Here is an 18,111-nt window from a genome sequence, read left to right on the forward strand (position 1 = left end):
AATGCTGCAAGTTGTTTTTGCATCCTAAAGACCAGGACAGCGCCACTTCACCCACAGTCTGATGGGATGGTAGAAAAGTACAACTGGACACTAGGACAGGAATTGGCAAAGTTTTGTAAAAGCCGCCAAGATGACTGGGATGTCTTACTCCCTCCACTATTGATGGCCTATAGGACAGCAGAGCATGAAACCACTGGATACACTCCAGCAAAGTTGATGTTTGGTCGGGAACTTCGGTTGCCAGTGGATCTGTTAACAGGACGCCCATCTTAAGAAGAGTTGCCTGAGAATATGTCAGAGTTTGTGAAAGTGTTATCGGAAAGGATGGATGATATTCACCACCAGTGTTGCGTCAGCGAGGTCACGTGACTAGTATCACGCCACGTTTTCTAGAAATATCCTGTTCCTTCAACAATGCCCTAACATTTACTTGATATGTGTTAGTCTTGTATATATAAGATGGTCACAACGTGACGGGACAATGTGTAGGTAATGAGTAATTGAATGTATGCGGACAAAATATTGTTGGCCACGTGAGACGTGAGCGTTTGTTATAGAGCGACTGTTGAAATTAAGTGTGTCGTAAGTTGTATTCGGAAAGAATAAACCAGTTTTATTTAAGAAAGAACTTGTGTCGCTAAAGTTTCGTCGGAACGAATTTACGGAAAATTAACTAACGAACGGAGACGTAACACTATTATTATTATTATAACTTATTACTTCATAATTATTATCATTACAATTTATTACTTTGTAATTATCATCATTATAATTTATTACTTTATAATTATTATCATTACAATTTATTACTTTATAATTATCATCATTATAATTTATTAATTTATAATTATTATCATTACAATTTATTACTTTATAATTATTATCATTACAATTTATTAAACTGGTCCTTTTTAATTCACTCACTGGGCAAGTTAACTTATTGTGCAAATCTTAATCAAAAATAATAATTAAATATAACTTTAGTTATACATACTCGCAAAAACCTTAATTTTTAAGTAACAAGCATACATTTTTGGAGTTTGTAATCAATATCCTCGCTCAAAAACAACTTTATGAAAGCACCTAACATTCAACATAACTATGATGACAGTCCATGCGATTTGGAGCTTATTAAACCAGAAATTCACATCTTCTTTCTCCATTCTCATTCAAAATTGACGGAAAAACTTTGATTAAAAACAAATTTTCCTCTTGACTACGGCTTGGTGTGGCTAAGCAGTTAGTAGACCAAGTATTTCGTATCGCAGCAAACTAAAGATAAATATTTAATTATACCAGGAGATATTTAATAAACAACGCACAAAAACAAAATTTTGAAACTAAAGCCCCACAGTAGCACAGCGGTATGTCTGCGAACTTACAACGCTAGAAACCGGGTTTCAATACCCGTGGTGGGCAGAGCACTAATAGCCCATTGTGTAGCTTTGTGCTTAACTTCAAACAAAACAAAAACAAACAATTGAAACTAAGTTTTCAAGGTTTATGATTTTTTAAAAACCCCAGTGAGCAAATTCGTAATTAATAGTTAACATGTCGCACTCGCGTCTATCGTTATCTGGAGCTGTATGCTTTTCCAATTTTCCGGAGGTATTTATGTCGTAATAAGTATTTATTATTTAAATTTATAGTTATAAGTTATAGCACTAATACAAAGCTCGATCAGAATTATTAATGTGTATTTTACTAATTAACATAATATTGGACTATAGCATCTTGTGATAAGCTTCCAGTATCATGAGTATGGTAATTTAAATTATTTATTTATAATTTGTAATAATATATTTTTTGGAATTATAGTTATTATTACTAATATTATCAATATCATTATTTATTATTGTTGTTGTTATTATTAATCATCATCATTAATATTATTGTTGTTGATATTGTAGCTGATCAATATTCAAATATTTAGACTGCAGGGTATTTATAATTTAGTGTTTGAAAGATCATTCTTGGCTGTCGGGTATTTAATTTAGCCAATGGGTTTAATATTTCACTTGTTTTGTCAGTTAGATCCTCCACCTCTGTTTCGTGAGAGCATAATTTAATTATTTTCACTTTGTTTACCACACAGTCTATCATATTTACGTGCCATGTTAAATAATCACCTACAACAATAACCTCTTTATGAAAGTTTATCTTTTCCAGTGTGTGAAAGTTTTTCATTTCCATTCCTATCTTTCCACATTGTTATCCTTCCCTACCCTAGTTCCTCATCTGCACAAGCTAAAGACTGATACATGTTACTTTTAGAACCAGTTCATTATTACTGTTTTTAAGTTCCAGAAAGTCATCATTAATCACTATCCTTTGCATGCAAAATCTTAAGTTCCTTATCAATTCATGCTGCCATTTCCCTCAGTTTACCCTTCTCAATAATCATTTATCCTAACATGTTTAGGATAGCCTTCAGTTTCTCCTCCAACCTTCATACTATATGCATATTGAACAATTTCATCACTAGCTTCCTTAGATGTGCATGCTAGTCCCAAAGTTTCCCAATAAAACCCACTCCTTGCAACTATTGCACATTACAAACTGTGACTGTGAGCACTTAACACCTACACTACTCTTAAGCACTATAGACTGGGAGTAAATAATTAACACTAAATGCAGGTATCTTATTGACAACACTGGCTGGTCAATCTCTTAAGCCATTCAAGCAATGTAATGTTGCTAGTGGTAGGACTAATTGGGCTGCAGAAATACTGAATATAAATCTAAAGAAGTTATAATGTTATTGTATAAGTCCTTAGATTGCAGTTGGAGTACTATGCTTAGTCAGGAAATTGAATTGTTGGAAAGGGTTTAGAGGACAGATATTAGGATGATACCTGGGATGGAAAGATTGTCATATGAGAGTAGCTTAAAATCCCTGAATTTGTTTGTATCTTGAAAAAAAAAAGATGAGTAAAAAGGGATTTTATTGAGACATTTAAGATTTTAAAGGTAATTGACAGTGTTGATGTTTCATCATTTTTTTTTTGTAATTAATAGTGAGAATGATAAGATTAGGGAACACAAACAAATTTTGGCAGGATAGGAGTCATCTTCAGATAAGACATCTTTATTTTCTAATAGTTTGATTGGTCTTTGGATTGGGTTGTCTTCAGGTGTAGTAGATACAATTAATTTAATAGAGTTTAAGAGAATACTTGATAAACAGTTTAATTATAAGGGCTAGCTTTAAGTGTTTTATTTTATAATTTAGTATAGTGGATGGGATGGTCTAGGTGGACCAATAGGTCCCTTGTTGTCCTTATATGTACATGTAACAGTCTGGGGCCTATTATGACTCTTCCTTAAGTCAGTTCAATATATGTATAGAACCATCTGCATTAGACATTATGCAGAGGTTATTCTCTTTTTGTTAACATGTAATGTCCAAGATAACTGTATTTATCATATGAAGATATTGTTACACTTAGCAGGGCAGAAAATTTATCTAGTTTGTTAATTAAAAATTTCAACATTAGAACTGCAAACAGATAGTAATTGTTTCTTCTATGAGAAAACGCAAAAAAAGGAGCTTTCCTTTATCCATAGTATATGGGGTCCCTACTATGTTCTTCATTTTTCATTTATACACATTTGTCACAACACTACTCGCATTAATTTGTTCCACCTCTTCTCCAGTATATAAGTACTTGTTTATTGCATGCCATACAATTTAACAGAACATAATTATAGCTGAAACAGCATCTACATCAGTTATGTAAGTTATATAAATCAGACCAATTAATACATAATTATTTATCATAAATTCATTAAACTTAGATTTCAGGCACCTTAATGTTTTAAAAGTCAGAATTACCTTATTGTTATAAAACATTATATGATTTAAAATGCAATATAGTTAATAACATTAACATACAACAAGGAGCTATTTGGTCTATAAAGGCTGTTCATTTACAGTTACATCTGAAAAAAAAAGTTCAAATTCAACCTTTATTTTTCAAGAAATCATCTATTCTCCATCTTAAGCACTTCTTAATCTCCAGTAATGCCAGTGTAAACTCATTCCACAAATTAAACACCATTTTGGGAAAATGTATTAACTGGAGCCTAGCCTATATTTAACAATAAAAAAAAATGTTGTATCCCCTCATGTTATTGTAGTGAGAATTCAACACAGAGAAATTAGAGGACTTTATTCTATTGGTCCTCTGGACATAAATCTTGTAAAATTAAGTAAGATTACTTTTTTGCCATTCTTTTCTCAAGAGAAGATGAGAGATCTTAATCTGTCCCCATAAGATAAACCCATATCCATAATCACCATAGTACCCTTTGATCCTCTGAACCCTTTCCAATAATTCAGTATCCTTTTTAGTAGAATAAAACTGTACAGAGTTATTCCAACTGTGGCCAAAGTAGTGATTTGTATAGAGATAATTACCTCTTTTGACTCTTACTCAGTATGTCTATAAATACACACAAAAAGTCTATTACCTTTAATAATAGAAACATATCATTGCCTTAATAGCTTGAGTGAATTATTTACCACTGTGCCAAGATCCTTTTCTTCAGTCATGCTATTGAGTTAAACATTTATCCAAGTTAAGATAAATTCATTACCTTGCAATTACTACAGTTAAAGGTCAGTTGCCAACTACTGACTAACTTACCAAGTAGAAATAATCAATAGTTTGTCATCAACAAAGTTTGCTAATTATGCCCCAATTAATGTCATTAATGTAAATAAGAAAAAGCAGAGACACCCTTGGCTCAGTATTAGTTACAAAGGTCTAGTCTGACTTGATTTCTGTTACTCAGCCACTCTTCAGTCCAGTTAACTAGTTTTCTTACAGAATCATAATAAATGTTACAAAAACTGCATAATAAAAAATATTACTGATAAAATTGTATCATACTGTATCACTAATAATGCAACTGGTAATAAAATGTATAATGTAAAAAAAATTTAAGCTTAGATTTTGCTGTACTTTTTCTTGTTGGAAGAAACTACGCATTTTTAGTGAACTATTTTTTCTTCCTTTGCATTAGTACTAGAACCATTTTGCCTGGAATTACAATCAAAACACTATTATACATACAACTTATTGGCCAAATTGGCAAGTAGCACATCATTTCAAAGAATAATCAACAATTACTCATAAAATAATATGATATGCTACTGTGGAGTGTTATCTACATAAGAAAATAAACAATGACAATAGACTATTCAGTCCTGTTGATTAAACAACTGCTCATTCATTTCACATATTTCACTGTAAAAATATTATATAAACACGTCTTTAGTAATCACTTAGCAGCAGTGTTTCTATAGTGTATTTGATATATACACCTAGACAGTTTATAAGCTTTTGCTTAAAAAGAAATAACCATATGATACTGTGTAATATCCATTACAATATTTTCCCACAGATCAATTAGTTATGGCCTTTTAACAGGAGATCCAAAGGACATCTTGTTGCAAAGTATGTGTTTGTGTTTTTCTTAAAAAGTAGACAACAGTATCTATTAACATGCACCAATTACAGTTACAAATGGGGCATGACATGGCCAAGTGGTTAGGCTGCTTGACTCGCAATCCCATCCCATCAAAATGCTTGCCCTCTCAGCTGTGGGGGCATAATAGTGTAATGGCCAATCCCACTATTCATCAGTAAAAGAGTAGCTCAAGAGTTGGTGATGGGTGGTGTCTTTCACTGCTAAATTAGGGATGGTTAGTGCAGATAGCCCATGTGTAACTTTGTGCGAAATTCAAAACAAACCAAACCAGTTACAAAAAAAGACAAAAGAGTAATGTTTACAGTGGGTTTGCTGGACTGATAAGAGAGGTGTGGAAAAACTTTTAGTTGATCTCTTTCTCTTTCTGGTCCAGGGTGAGCCTTCCTTGTAGGCTAAAAGTAAAAGAAAGTTAAATTAAAGTATTTAAATATAAAGAATCCTGCAATGTTAAAAATTAAACAAAAAACTATGAAAAAGAATGCTATGCTTAAATTTTATAAAGATCTAAGCTAAGTCTCCAAAATCTGCAAGTCTCAATTTTGCAACACAAAGTAAAACCTTTCTTTGAATACTAGACATGTTAATGTTACCAAAGCCAAGTTTGCCTGCAATCACAACTTGTACATGTAACCTTTGTCCACTCCAATCTGAGTAAAAGGGTATGGCAGCCCTTGGCTATTATATGATTTGGTGACAAGAAAGACCTCTGTCTATCTCAAAACATCATGAGTTATCTTTTCTGCTAGAAAATACGGCTAACTGCCAATCTGCATCAAATTTTAAACCAGTGAAAGGAAATTTGAGTTGTTTACATGAGCGCTTCTCTGCATCTAATATGAAGTGAAAGAATATACAGAAATCTTTTGAGAAATTTGCATATTAACTAGCCTCCCCTAGTAGCTCAGTGGTAAGTCTCTGGGCTTATTGACACTAAAAATTGGGTTTTGATACCCTTGGTGGGCACAGCACAAATAGCATATTGTGTAGCCTTGTGAGAAACAAAGAAATATATTAAAGTAAATAAGAGGGGTAGCCAAAGCATGACACAGTCCTCTACCATGCTACATTATCAATATTGTTCAGGCTGATAGTGAGTAATACTGGGTTGATGTTACCTATTAGCATTTAGTTTTTATGAGCAAAGTACATTGTATCTGTATACTAAAGTTGTGCTACATAGGCCTGAATACAATGAAATAAATAAAAATATACTACAAAACACATATATTGTGTGTCAAACTAATAGTTTATTTATCTGTTAATCTTTCTCTCAGTTCTAAGAAAAATAAAATATGTATGAAGTAGATACAATAACTTATGAAAACATGAAATTGAGCAGGAAAAAGCAAAAAGTTTTATTTCAATTCTTTTTGACCCATAATTAATTAAAAATGGTCACTTGATAAAAAAAAAGTTAATCTGACATAATAAGTGCAACTTTTACATTATTCATTTTCCTACACACAATTGTCAGAAATTATGAGAGGATGGATGAAAATAGACATATAACCAAACCTGGATCAAAAAGGTATCTACATTCAATGAATAACTTTGTTTTTTTGCAATTCAACTCATTTTATATTCTTCACATTTTTTGTATTCAATGAAGTGGACAAATATTTTAATGGTGTATAAACTTATTCGTAATGTAGGTTATCAATCCATATGGTCTTCCTACCATTGTACATGTCGAACTTATATGTAAAGCTTTTTCTGGAAAGTGTGGTCATTTGTGGTTTAGTAGTTTTTGTAAACTATAAGTAGTATATGTAAGTTGAAATACAGAAATTAAATCATCTCCAATCATTCTTGATTTATTTTCATATGTGTTTCATTAATTCTTTATAAGAGTGTCTCCACTGTTTTGGTAGTAAAGCTACAGACTTACAGTGCTAAAATTTGGCTTTTGATACCTGTAGTAGGCAGAACTCAAATAGCCTACTAATTTCTAAGTGTACAACAATGAGTATAAGTTATATTTAAAATGAAAGCAACAGTTAAATATTCATGTATACAGTAGTTCTGTTGTAACATAAAACAGTGCAATATTTTACATGTATACAGAGGTCCAAGAATAGGAAAATCCCATTGGAAGACTTCTAGGTGGTTGAAAGTAATATTACATGATCAACTTAAAACAACTGCATGATAATCCTATACTTAGTACCTGAATAATATGATTAATTTTGATTGTAACTTAGTTTATACATGCATTAAAAATAAATTCTTTCACACACAAAAGTTTTTACTGTTATTCTTAATTCTAAACAGTTTAGCCCTGCAAAATGTGCACTGATCGAGAGCATAGATCAATCCTATTTGGTAACTTAGTGGCCTGAAAATTCACAGGGGTCATTGAAGTCATGAAAATGTGCATAGAAATTTGACATGCATGTAGAAGAATAAAAGAGTTAAGACTACTTTTATACTAAGTATTTCCAGATAATTGATTATTGTATATTAAAAGTTCTCTTTAAAGTCTTGTTCACTAAACTTCTTCATTGCAGTTGAATATTGATGTGTTATCCTTAATGCATTTGTACAGACCCTGTTTCACTTCTAAGTACTTGAAGTGGTATCACCTTTCTTGTTTTAAGAGTAGCGTAATTCTTGAATTACACAGAAGATCATAGCTTCAAAGAATGTAGGCAGATGTAGATTGTAATTACACTGTATGATAGATGGATGTATATTATTCAACTAAGAATCTGTTAACTAGTGTAGAATGTACATGTATGAAGTAGAGACAGAATTAAGTATACATTTCATGGCTAAGACATCTCTGACTTTCCTGAAGAAGCTTACATCACTGTTTCTACAGAGTACTTGGTGGTGTAAAAGTATTCTTAATAACCATTTTATTTTCAAAGTGATAATTTTTATGGTAAAAATCATACATACATTATACCAATTATACAATGTATGTACATACCATTCACCTTTCTTATGCATATAGGTATGAATTTAATTTTACTTCTAAAATTGTGTATACATTTTTATAATAGATGTCATATATGATACAAAATACATGTGGTTGCTAATACATGTGTATTGCAATTTACCATTGTGATTCACAGGATTAGATGCATGTAAATTTTTAATTTCAATGCATAAATAAACAAATTCCTATCTCCCAGAAGTAAAGAGCATCTTTGATAGTGTAGAATACGTGCAAAAGACTTGTATTGAATTATGGGTGCTACTATAGCGTGAGGTCTACCGCCATATGTCGCCTACCCAGGTCTATCAAACATGTATAAAAATGTATCAAATTAAGTGTTTATCGCTAAAATAAATGTATGGAAATGTGTGATATCCATGAGGGATGGATAATGCAGCGGTAGACCTCACGCTATAGTACTAACGGGAGGTAGACCTCACGCTATAGTAGCACTGAATTATGTTTCATTCTCAAATTATGATTTTGACAATATTATTATTTGTTCAAATGTTTAAACAAGTAGATATATTTGTTTTTTGTTTTTCAAGCCATCTGTTACATTATGTTTTCCTTTAATATTGAAATTTCTTATTTTTGTGAAGTAGCAAATGAATAGAAACTTTTCCACGTATGCAGTTCAGATATTGTGTTAACAGGTAACAATGAAATATATTACATCAGTAAGCTTTTTAAATCTTAAGACTTTTTAAAGTCTTGTTTATAGAAGTTGTACTTTGATAGTACATTAACTTGTTCTTAATTATTAAAGATCTAATATTGATATTAGTGATAAATGGTACAAAAACATGTATCTTTAGAGTCCAAAGCAAACATATTTGAAAAACTTAAAGTTTTTTAGTATTTATAGCTTGTATTAACGTTGTTAGAATAATTGTTTTGCTTTGGGGTAATTTGTGTAATTAATGTTTTAACTAGCTTATAAGCATAATTAGAGCTATAGTATATGAAAATAATTGGGCAAAATTTCTCTATAGTTGTACTCTTTTTCATCTTGTTTTAATTGTATTTGGATTATAATATAACAGTTATTCAAAATCTGAAGGATTTTTTATTTTCTAATAGTCTTAATTCTGAAACTACAATGACTGTCATTTTTGTAATTTTAGTATTTCTCAAATTTCTTTTCATAGATTTGCCTTGACAAATATGAAAAACAGATTTTTAGTGATTTTTATTGTGATGATATATTATTGGATAAAAGTTATGATGTTAGTTTTTATCAGTTTATCTGAAGCTTCTACATCTTCATGTCATTTTTATTAACTTCATCTTGTTCTATCGACTGATTTTATTAACAACTTATAGTTATTTTTAACTGCACACCAGTTTGAAGGTGTATTTGGGCTAAGTAGGATGAATAACAACTTGAGTGACCAAAGTAAATGCTCAGGAACAAGGTAAAGATTCTACTGTATATGTATATGTTCTAATAACTTAGGCAAAGGTGGTGTGCCGAGATTATTTTATAGTTGTACATATACACAATATTGTTTTGTTCATAAGTTTTAACTAAGTTAGGCTAAGTTCATGTTTATTTATCATTGCTTGCTCTGAATGCCGAATATTTTTACTGTAAACATCTTTTACAAAATGTTTTTAATAACTTTACAAAATTGTTACCACAACTTGACTTAATATTGTTATGTAGAGAAGTTGCACTAACTATTCAAGGAGAGTGATTCAGACTTAGAATTTGAAGGTTTCACTGAAAACAATTTGTAGTTTTGAATATCAGATGTAATGATAGACTATGTAGCTTTGTCAACATACTTTAAAAGAAAAAATGTAATTTGATGTGTTCTAATTTTTGTTAATTATAAACATAGAAAGAAAGTATGTTTCTCCTTCACCAAAGATTCAGTAAGCAAACTTACAAGTGATTTTGTTGTATGTTTACTGCTCCTGAGCTAGTTAATCTCAAAGATTTCTCTATCTAGTCAAATGTAATTAATGTTCTTTATTACATATAAGTATCAAGTTTCTCATGCCATAGCAACTGGTAATCATGTAGTTGTTATCTTAAATGTTGATGTGTTTGTGTGTAATATCTTGTTAAAGAGAGTGGAAAAAATCAGCAAATAAAAAAAGGCTTTGGTGCATTGTTTTTAAGTGTGACATTAATTCCTGGAATTTAAATTTCAAAGAACAAATTTGGAAGTGAAAGAAGTACTGTAACTTGCATGTGCGTAGGTGATTATTGTCAGTACTATTCTTTTTTTTAAGCGGTTTACCGTTCTCAGTACTATTCTTTTTTAAGTGTAAAAAATAGCATTTTTTGTGTTGTTAGGTTGGTAGAAAATGACCTGTGTGATACACATCTTGGAATAATGTACCATTTGTCCCTGGTTATGATATATCAGAGCTGTGTAAAGGGTTTTTTTCAATTTAAGATTCTTCAGATCAACAAACAGGTGGAATAAAATGGATTATTGTCAAAATAAATGCATGAATGAATCTTCTTTAGTATATCAGAGATCATACATGGGATCTTGCTAATGTAAGTTATTATTTTCTAAGCAACACCCTACATATTTGTAGTTTAGCAATAATTAATTGATTGAAATGTTCTTCATAACCTTTAACCCTCTAATAATAAGTGCCTGTTATGTTGCAGCAACTTTAGTTTCTTGGTAAAAACAATCAAACATAACAATTATTAGTGACAATCAGTATGCAACTGTCTGTTTGATGTTAGACACCAAATATTTAACATGCATGCATTGTATTATAGGTACCAGTATTGTTGTAATAGATTTTAAAAATGGTTCAACACAACTAAGTGCAATAGTTAATCTGTTATTTTGTATTAACTTTTCACATTAACTCTGTAAACCAAAAGTTTCAAACTACAGTCAGTGATAACTTTTATTCCAAAGATGTTGTAGTATGATATTGTATTTCATGATGATTATAGTTATTTGTATCTAAATTTTTAGGATTTTGTTTATAAGAATATTTCTTTTAGAAGTGTAATTTAAAAATAGTCTGAGCAGAACTGATCAGCTAAACATACTTTTAACATCAGAGGGGGGTACTTTCTTAAATTTATTATTGTTGTTAAACTGCCTTATGAATGAGAAATCAGGATTTATTTAATAATTAAAGGGAGAACAACATTGAAATAATTGCACAATAAATAATTTATTAAAAACAAGGCCTAGCCCTAAAAAGACCATGTTTTGGTTTCTACATCACCATCCTAAGGATGTGTTCATACCTATTTTTCAAATCATTTGTATAGGTAATGATAAGAGACACGTTCTAGTTTCATGTATATGTTCAACTTTGAACAGCTCTTATCCTTCATTGCCATGGTTGGTAGCCTACGTGATCACTGAAGTCAAATAATTAGTTATCATATTAGTTTATCTTGTCTTTATGGACTATCTCACACCGAATAAGAGAATTAACAAAGGAAATATTTTTTTTTTTTCACACCTGGCTGACTTACTAGACTCTAAAGAATACTTTAAATGGGTATTAATTTATTGGTTTCTGCCATATTGGTTATGTGTGGAGAGAAGAGGGGTTAGAAATTGTTTTCACTTTTTATCCATGGATCTTGCCTAATGAAGTAGGTAATTTAGGCCTTCATCATGTGGAATGTTGGTGTAAAGGGAAGAAACATCCATTGTGTAAAGAAGACTGTTGGGTGGTTACTGTCAGTCAGTATTAATATCTTCTATGATGTTAAGAAAGTGAGTAGTATCCTTTATGTAAGAGGAGAGGGTACAGGGAATACATTTTATGTGTTGGTCAACAAAAGCAGACATCTTTTCAGTAGCTATGTTAATATTAGAAATTATTAGTTGACCAGGATTGTTTGGTTTGTGTATTTTGGGTAAGAGATAATATCTACCAGGAAAAGCTTGTCTGGGTATCCAATACTGAAAGGTTTCTTTGTTAATTTTATTATTTTGGAGGAGTTCTTTAAGCTTATCAGTTATGGTCTTAATAAACTGAGTTATTGAATCATGTGACAGTTTTTTGTAGAAATTAGTGTCCTCTAGTTTGCCCCTGAAGAAGAAAGGGATTTTATTCATTTCTATTATAAAGTAATTGTATTTCTTTAATTAGATAGTTCACTTAGTTATACATTTTTTTTCTAATTTGCTTTTGAAATAAAAAATTAATGTTAATGGTATAGTGTATTAAAACAACAAAAATTGTTGCAGGACCTCAGATAGTTTCAGAATAAAATGTACTATTATATTTAGTTACAATATGGATATGTATTTCATTTTGTGTAGTTCTGTGGATATACTTTCAAGTTCTTATTGGAATAAAATATATCTGTTACAGGTGGATGATGTTCCCAAGGTAGTTCTGAGGTGTTCATTAATAAGCATATTTGGATTTATTTTATCATTACATCAATGATAACCTGGTTGGATATTACACACGCTTTTTATGGCAAACTGTTGAATGATTGTCACCAAACCTTGCATGTATCTTTAGGACCTCCTGTGGAGGGAAAAAAAGGGGTCAATCTTTGGACTGACCCCTGTATGCCATTCTTGGGGGGGGGGGGCATTTGTCTTCTTGTGTGTTGAACTTGTATGTTGGCTTAATGGTTCAGCTAGTGAACATCAAAGGAGAAAAGGTTCTGTCTTATATTATTTACTTGATTGGAGTCATTTTGTTTTTCTATAGAAAACCAACAGCCTGACCTACTTGGAAGTTTTGGAATCTGTATTGATCATGGGTGCACCTTGCTTTTTATTTTGTAATATTATTGCTTGAGTTAGATTATTACTATAGCTATTGTTAAAAGAAAGTACACTGTAATTCTTATATATATCATTATCATAAAAGCCAAATGTTGGTTGGTCATGCTCGATTTCTCCGAATTTTCTGAGTTACATGTGTCCATTTCCATTTTTTCTTCGATAATACTTCCTATTTTCATTGCTCGTTCCCATTTCAATTTAATTCAGTCGCTAACATAGACGTAAATAGTCACTAAATTTTGGCACTTTTTCTGCTATATAAAAGCCTGTCAAGTAGGGAGTTTTTATACCAAAGATTTCTTAAGCACCCAGTAAAATTAATTTGCCGTTTGTTGTGATCGAGTATTTACACGAAATATGGCTTTAAGAGAACTATTGTAAGAATGCAATTGATGTAATTAGAAAAGAACTGTGATCGATGCTGGGAAAAGACACACTTTAGGTAAAGGAGATATTGCTCATGAGAGGCTTTGGTTTCCCGAAGCCTCAAGGCCCTTTATTTATTTTCCTTATGTCTGTTTACGGGTGGCAAAGTTACAAATGCAAATTGGAGGATTTAAATTTGGTAGGCTTTTATACCACTATATATATATAGTTGTATAGTTTTGACAAAGAAATATTGTTTTTCGTGAGCAATAAGAGCCAAACCATTAAAATCAGTTAGCCTTGATTTAGGTATATGTGCCTGAGATGCAAGAGAAGTATCAATTACGTTACTAATAAACGCGGAGTTTCTTAACATGCTATTTTGAACTGCAAACGAAGCTTGACTGGATGATGAAAAAATATAATATACACAATCAAAATTAGACAATTAGTATTAAACATCTATAACTTTTAGCATATTTTTAAGCATTTAAGGAAAAACAAGCAGCGAGTTCGTGCATTATGTCATGGTTATTATATTTTATTTGATGTTTAAAAAATATACATAAAAAACAACAACCAGAAAACAAAACATGGCGATATAAAATTTTTCTTTATTAGTTTTTTAAGTTCTCACTGAAGGATGGAAACCATATTAAAAAAAGACGACAAACAACTTCAGAGAAATGTTTTTTATTTTATCCATCGTTAGGTAGGCTTTAATTTTTGGATGGAATTTTGATTCGTCAACTTGCGACATTGAAAAACAGAAATGACATATTTATATTTTTCTGAGGCTCCTCTCACATATCTACTTCCCCAAAGTAAAAATGAGCCAATTAATACAATATAAAAATAATTAACAAACTAATTAATAAAGTTTGAAAATTCGTCTACTTAAATGAGTTAAAGCAGGAAAAGTTTTACTTTAATGAAAACTTACATTCATAGCATTTTAACATTCTTTTTATGAATGCTAAAAATTATATTTCTTAAAAGCAGAAAATAGTTAATTTGCAGATTAAAAACGCGCTGTCCATACTCCATATAAGGTAAAAGAAAAATGTATATAAATTTGTTAATACGTTAAAAGAAGTTGTTTTTATTAAAGGCCACGAGTGCACATGCAAGTTTTACTGCTTACTAATGGAATATTGAACAGCTTGAAGTTTTAAACATGTATTTCCTTGATGAATAGCAGGTGTCAGTTAATAAAGGCATTTGTTACTTTTATAATGTTATGATTATCAGATATTTGTAGCAAAATGAAGATATCAAATATGTAATGTAATAAAGTGTACATTTTACATTATGTAATACAACGTTCGTGGGTTATTTTACAATTATAATTAATCAATAAATAATTATAATAGCTTGTAAATGTAATTTTTGGCAACATAAACTCGAAAATGATTTATGACTTTAAAAGAAAAATGACTGAAATAAATAAAATTAAAATGTAAATAGCAAAATTATTCAATTTTGTGTTCGAATTCAATGAAAAATGAATTATGGTCATAATGAGAATTGTCAGTAGAAATGAGAATCATTGTCTTCATTTAATTTTTCATTGAATTCGAATAGAAAATTACATTTTTTTTCCATTCTAAATATTTTTTCATTTATATAGCACACGTACCACCGTGAAGTATGAGTGACTTTGTATATTCCTAATATTCCTTGCTGTAGCAAGCAACGTGTTATAATATGTTTGTCTGTGAAGAGTTAGTGGCTGATGTTATTCATGAAATATGTTCAGAAAAATAAATTCGTGCACAGAATATATTTATATACTACATATTGTAATATGGGATAAATTTTAGTTGGTACGCGTTGTTAAATATAATATATATCGTCAAATTATTACAGAGGTAGTACTGAGTACCAGATAAACTTTATCTGTACCAAATTATAAATATTAAATATAGAGGAAGAACACAATTTTTACAACACTAACTACGTTGTTATACTATAAAATAGCTTTGAAAATTGCAATGGGGTGAGGCGTCATGCAGGCATGCTGAGTACTAACAGAAAATTTTCCAGAAATTCATTCCTGATCATTTTGTAAGTAAATAGATGCAGAAAGATAAGCAATAATTTTTTATTCTGTGTTATTACAAAGTTTAGTAACATAGACATTTAGATTTTCGTTCCACTTTTTAATCTGGTTCCGGGGATAATGGTGTCCAGGAAAAGACCGTTGGAACAGACTGCAGATGGGGAGAATGGGGTCGTTCAATCTGCGTTATACGTGATAGATAATCACTTAGCTTTTTTTTAACGGATGGTTTTGACCTTCAGTCGTTCTGTAGGTTACACATAGCGAGGTCAAATAAAGTTTGTAAAACACCTCCTACTCAGAAGTTGTGATACGTTAAATATTTTGCTTACTACACAGAAGTTGTATCTACTGTTTTACATGTACATTTTCACACAAGACATCCTACTACTATTATTGAACACTAACTCATAAACCATAGGCGTACATGCGTATTCCTGTAGGCTATTGTAACAAGTTCTTTTAAACAGAATAATCTTGAGACCAGATAAAAAACAAGGAGTTTCGTATTTATATTCTCAGTACTTGAATAGTACTATACGTATGATTTATGCGTAACAATGGGATATTCAAACAATAATAAAAAACAGCTTGAGAATGCATTTAACGTTTTCAATTTCAGCATTTTAGGTATAAAAAAATTGCACACATCAGTGTTTAAGTACTCAGTGTTACGTATGGCACCTTGTAGTGAAGCTTAACGACTGACATATCAATCAGTCAGCGTCAGTGACTTTCAAGTATCAACACGAGTAAATCGAAACGGGTGTTTTTGTCATTTATCTCTTGGAAACAGTCATATATAAGCTCATGAATTACCGATATATTTGTATTCTACCTTCTGCAGTGACTAATTTCCCCGAAAGGGGGTCGAAGGCCGCCTGGAGGGGTTATCTGTTTTAACCACTCGCACTCCTATACAGTAATGTATTGCCTATCAGTCAGTCAGTCAGTAGACACTAAAATGAAGTCACATAAGGGACGTTTAACGTTGCAATTTATACTGTCGTAACGTTAGCAAAACATGCGCATGCCATGAATCATGAGAAGAATTATGCAATCTGTAGACTACAACACATGACATATGGACTTTAAAAGCAAGAAATGAAAATATTTATTACTCTTAATTTTGGTTTTATTTACTCTTGAAACATAACACTTTCGGGGACCTTGTGCAAGCACATCTAGTATATATATATTTATATTGCAGTTTCAAAACTTTCATCGACACGTTTAATCGTTTGTTCTTGTTTTCAGTCAGCTAGCCTGTTGTTCCGTACTATTTCATGGGCCGGCATGGCCAGGTGGTTAGGGCGCTCGACTCTCAGTCTGCGGGTCGCGGGTTCGAATTCCCGTCACACCAAACATGCTCGCCCTTTCAGCCGTGAGGACGTTATAATGTGACGGTCAATTCCACTATTCGTTGGTAAAAGAGTAGCCCAAGAGTTGGCGGTGGGTGGTGATGACTAGCTGCCTTCCCTCTAGTCTTACACTGCTAAATTAGGGACGGCTAGCGCAGATAGCCCTCGTGTAGCTTTGCGCGAAATTCAAAAACAAACAAAACAAACTATTTCATGTTTGCCCGTAAACCAATCCACATATTTCAACCTCACCAGACCTATTTGTCCATTTATCATTAGTAAGCCCATCCTCGAGTTCCTAATCTTTCCCAATCTCCAAGTCTGTTAACTAGTTCGTCGTGGTATTATCAAATCGTTTCTATTGTAATGTTTTACCATTTTTTATTTCTTCCATTAATTGTTCACGGTTTATTTGCTCATGTACTTACTTTGTTAGTCTTTCTGCTTGTCCGTCTGCCAGTTTGTATGTCTGTCCTACCTTTATCACCCCCCCCCCCCCCAGATCCGTTTTTCTTATTACTGTCGATCGTTAATTTCGACTTTGCATTTGTTTATCATCATATTAGTCTCACTGGCACGTTCAATGCATATGTCTCCTGTTCCTGTAGTTCATCTGGCTTATCTGTTTTCTACACCAGCGTTTCCCAAACTATGTTCCGTCCGAGATTGATAGGTGCTCCGTGAGAAGATCATGATTTTAAATTAAACAAAAAAAATTAACACCTTTTGTACGATCATAACTTATTATGAAATATTTTCCTATGTATTAAAATTAGATAATGTCGATTACACATTGAAGAAGAATTATAGAAGATGCCATATCTATTCTACATAATATCTTAGTAGAGAGGTTTGCATATTATAAGCATAAAAATGTAAAAATTCACTAATATGTAATTTGATTAAATAAATAAATGAATAATATACTAATCTACAATATCTACACCGATATTTCAAGTGTCTAGTGTTCCGTAAGTTTTTCTCAGCTGAAAAATGTTCCGTGGCCAAAAAAAGTTTGGGAAACGCTGGTCTATACATTTAACACATATAAACGAAGAAACACAAACTTCATTGTATCCGTCGTGTTAATGTTATAGTGTTTGTTTGTTTGAAGTTAAGCACAAAGCTACGCGA

General features: G+C 31.5%; 1 protein-coding gene across 3 annotated transcripts in view; it reads left to right on the plus strand.

The window, feature by feature from the left end:
• The first annotated feature begins 1,462 nt into the window (after positions 1–1,462).
• The window catches only part of LOC106463108 (beta-arrestin-1-like), a 56,291-nt gene continuing 39,642 nt past the window's right edge, over positions 1,463–18,111 (plus strand). Inside the window, exons 1-2 of one of the 3 annotated variants that reach the window (XM_022390521.1) lie at positions 1,463–1,608; positions 6,971–7,024. In XM_022390521.1, coding sequence (XP_022246229.1) covers positions 6,984–7,024 — 41 coding nt within the window. In that variant the 5' untranslated portion in view covers positions 1,463–1,608; positions 6,971–6,983. Of the gene's footprint in view, positions 1,609–3,983; positions 4,342–6,970; positions 7,025–11,909; positions 12,157–18,111 lie in introns of those variants that run through there. The other 2 variants (XM_022390520.1, XM_022390522.1) reach the window with 2 other exon arrangements.

This window comes from Limulus polyphemus, unplaced genomic scaffold (assembly GCF_000517525.1).
Source record: "Limulus polyphemus unplaced genomic scaffold, Limulus_polyphemus-2.1.2 Scaffold1326, whole genome shotgun sequence".
Classification (NCBI taxonomy): Eukaryota; Metazoa; Arthropoda; class Merostomata; order Xiphosura; family Limulidae; genus Limulus; species Limulus polyphemus.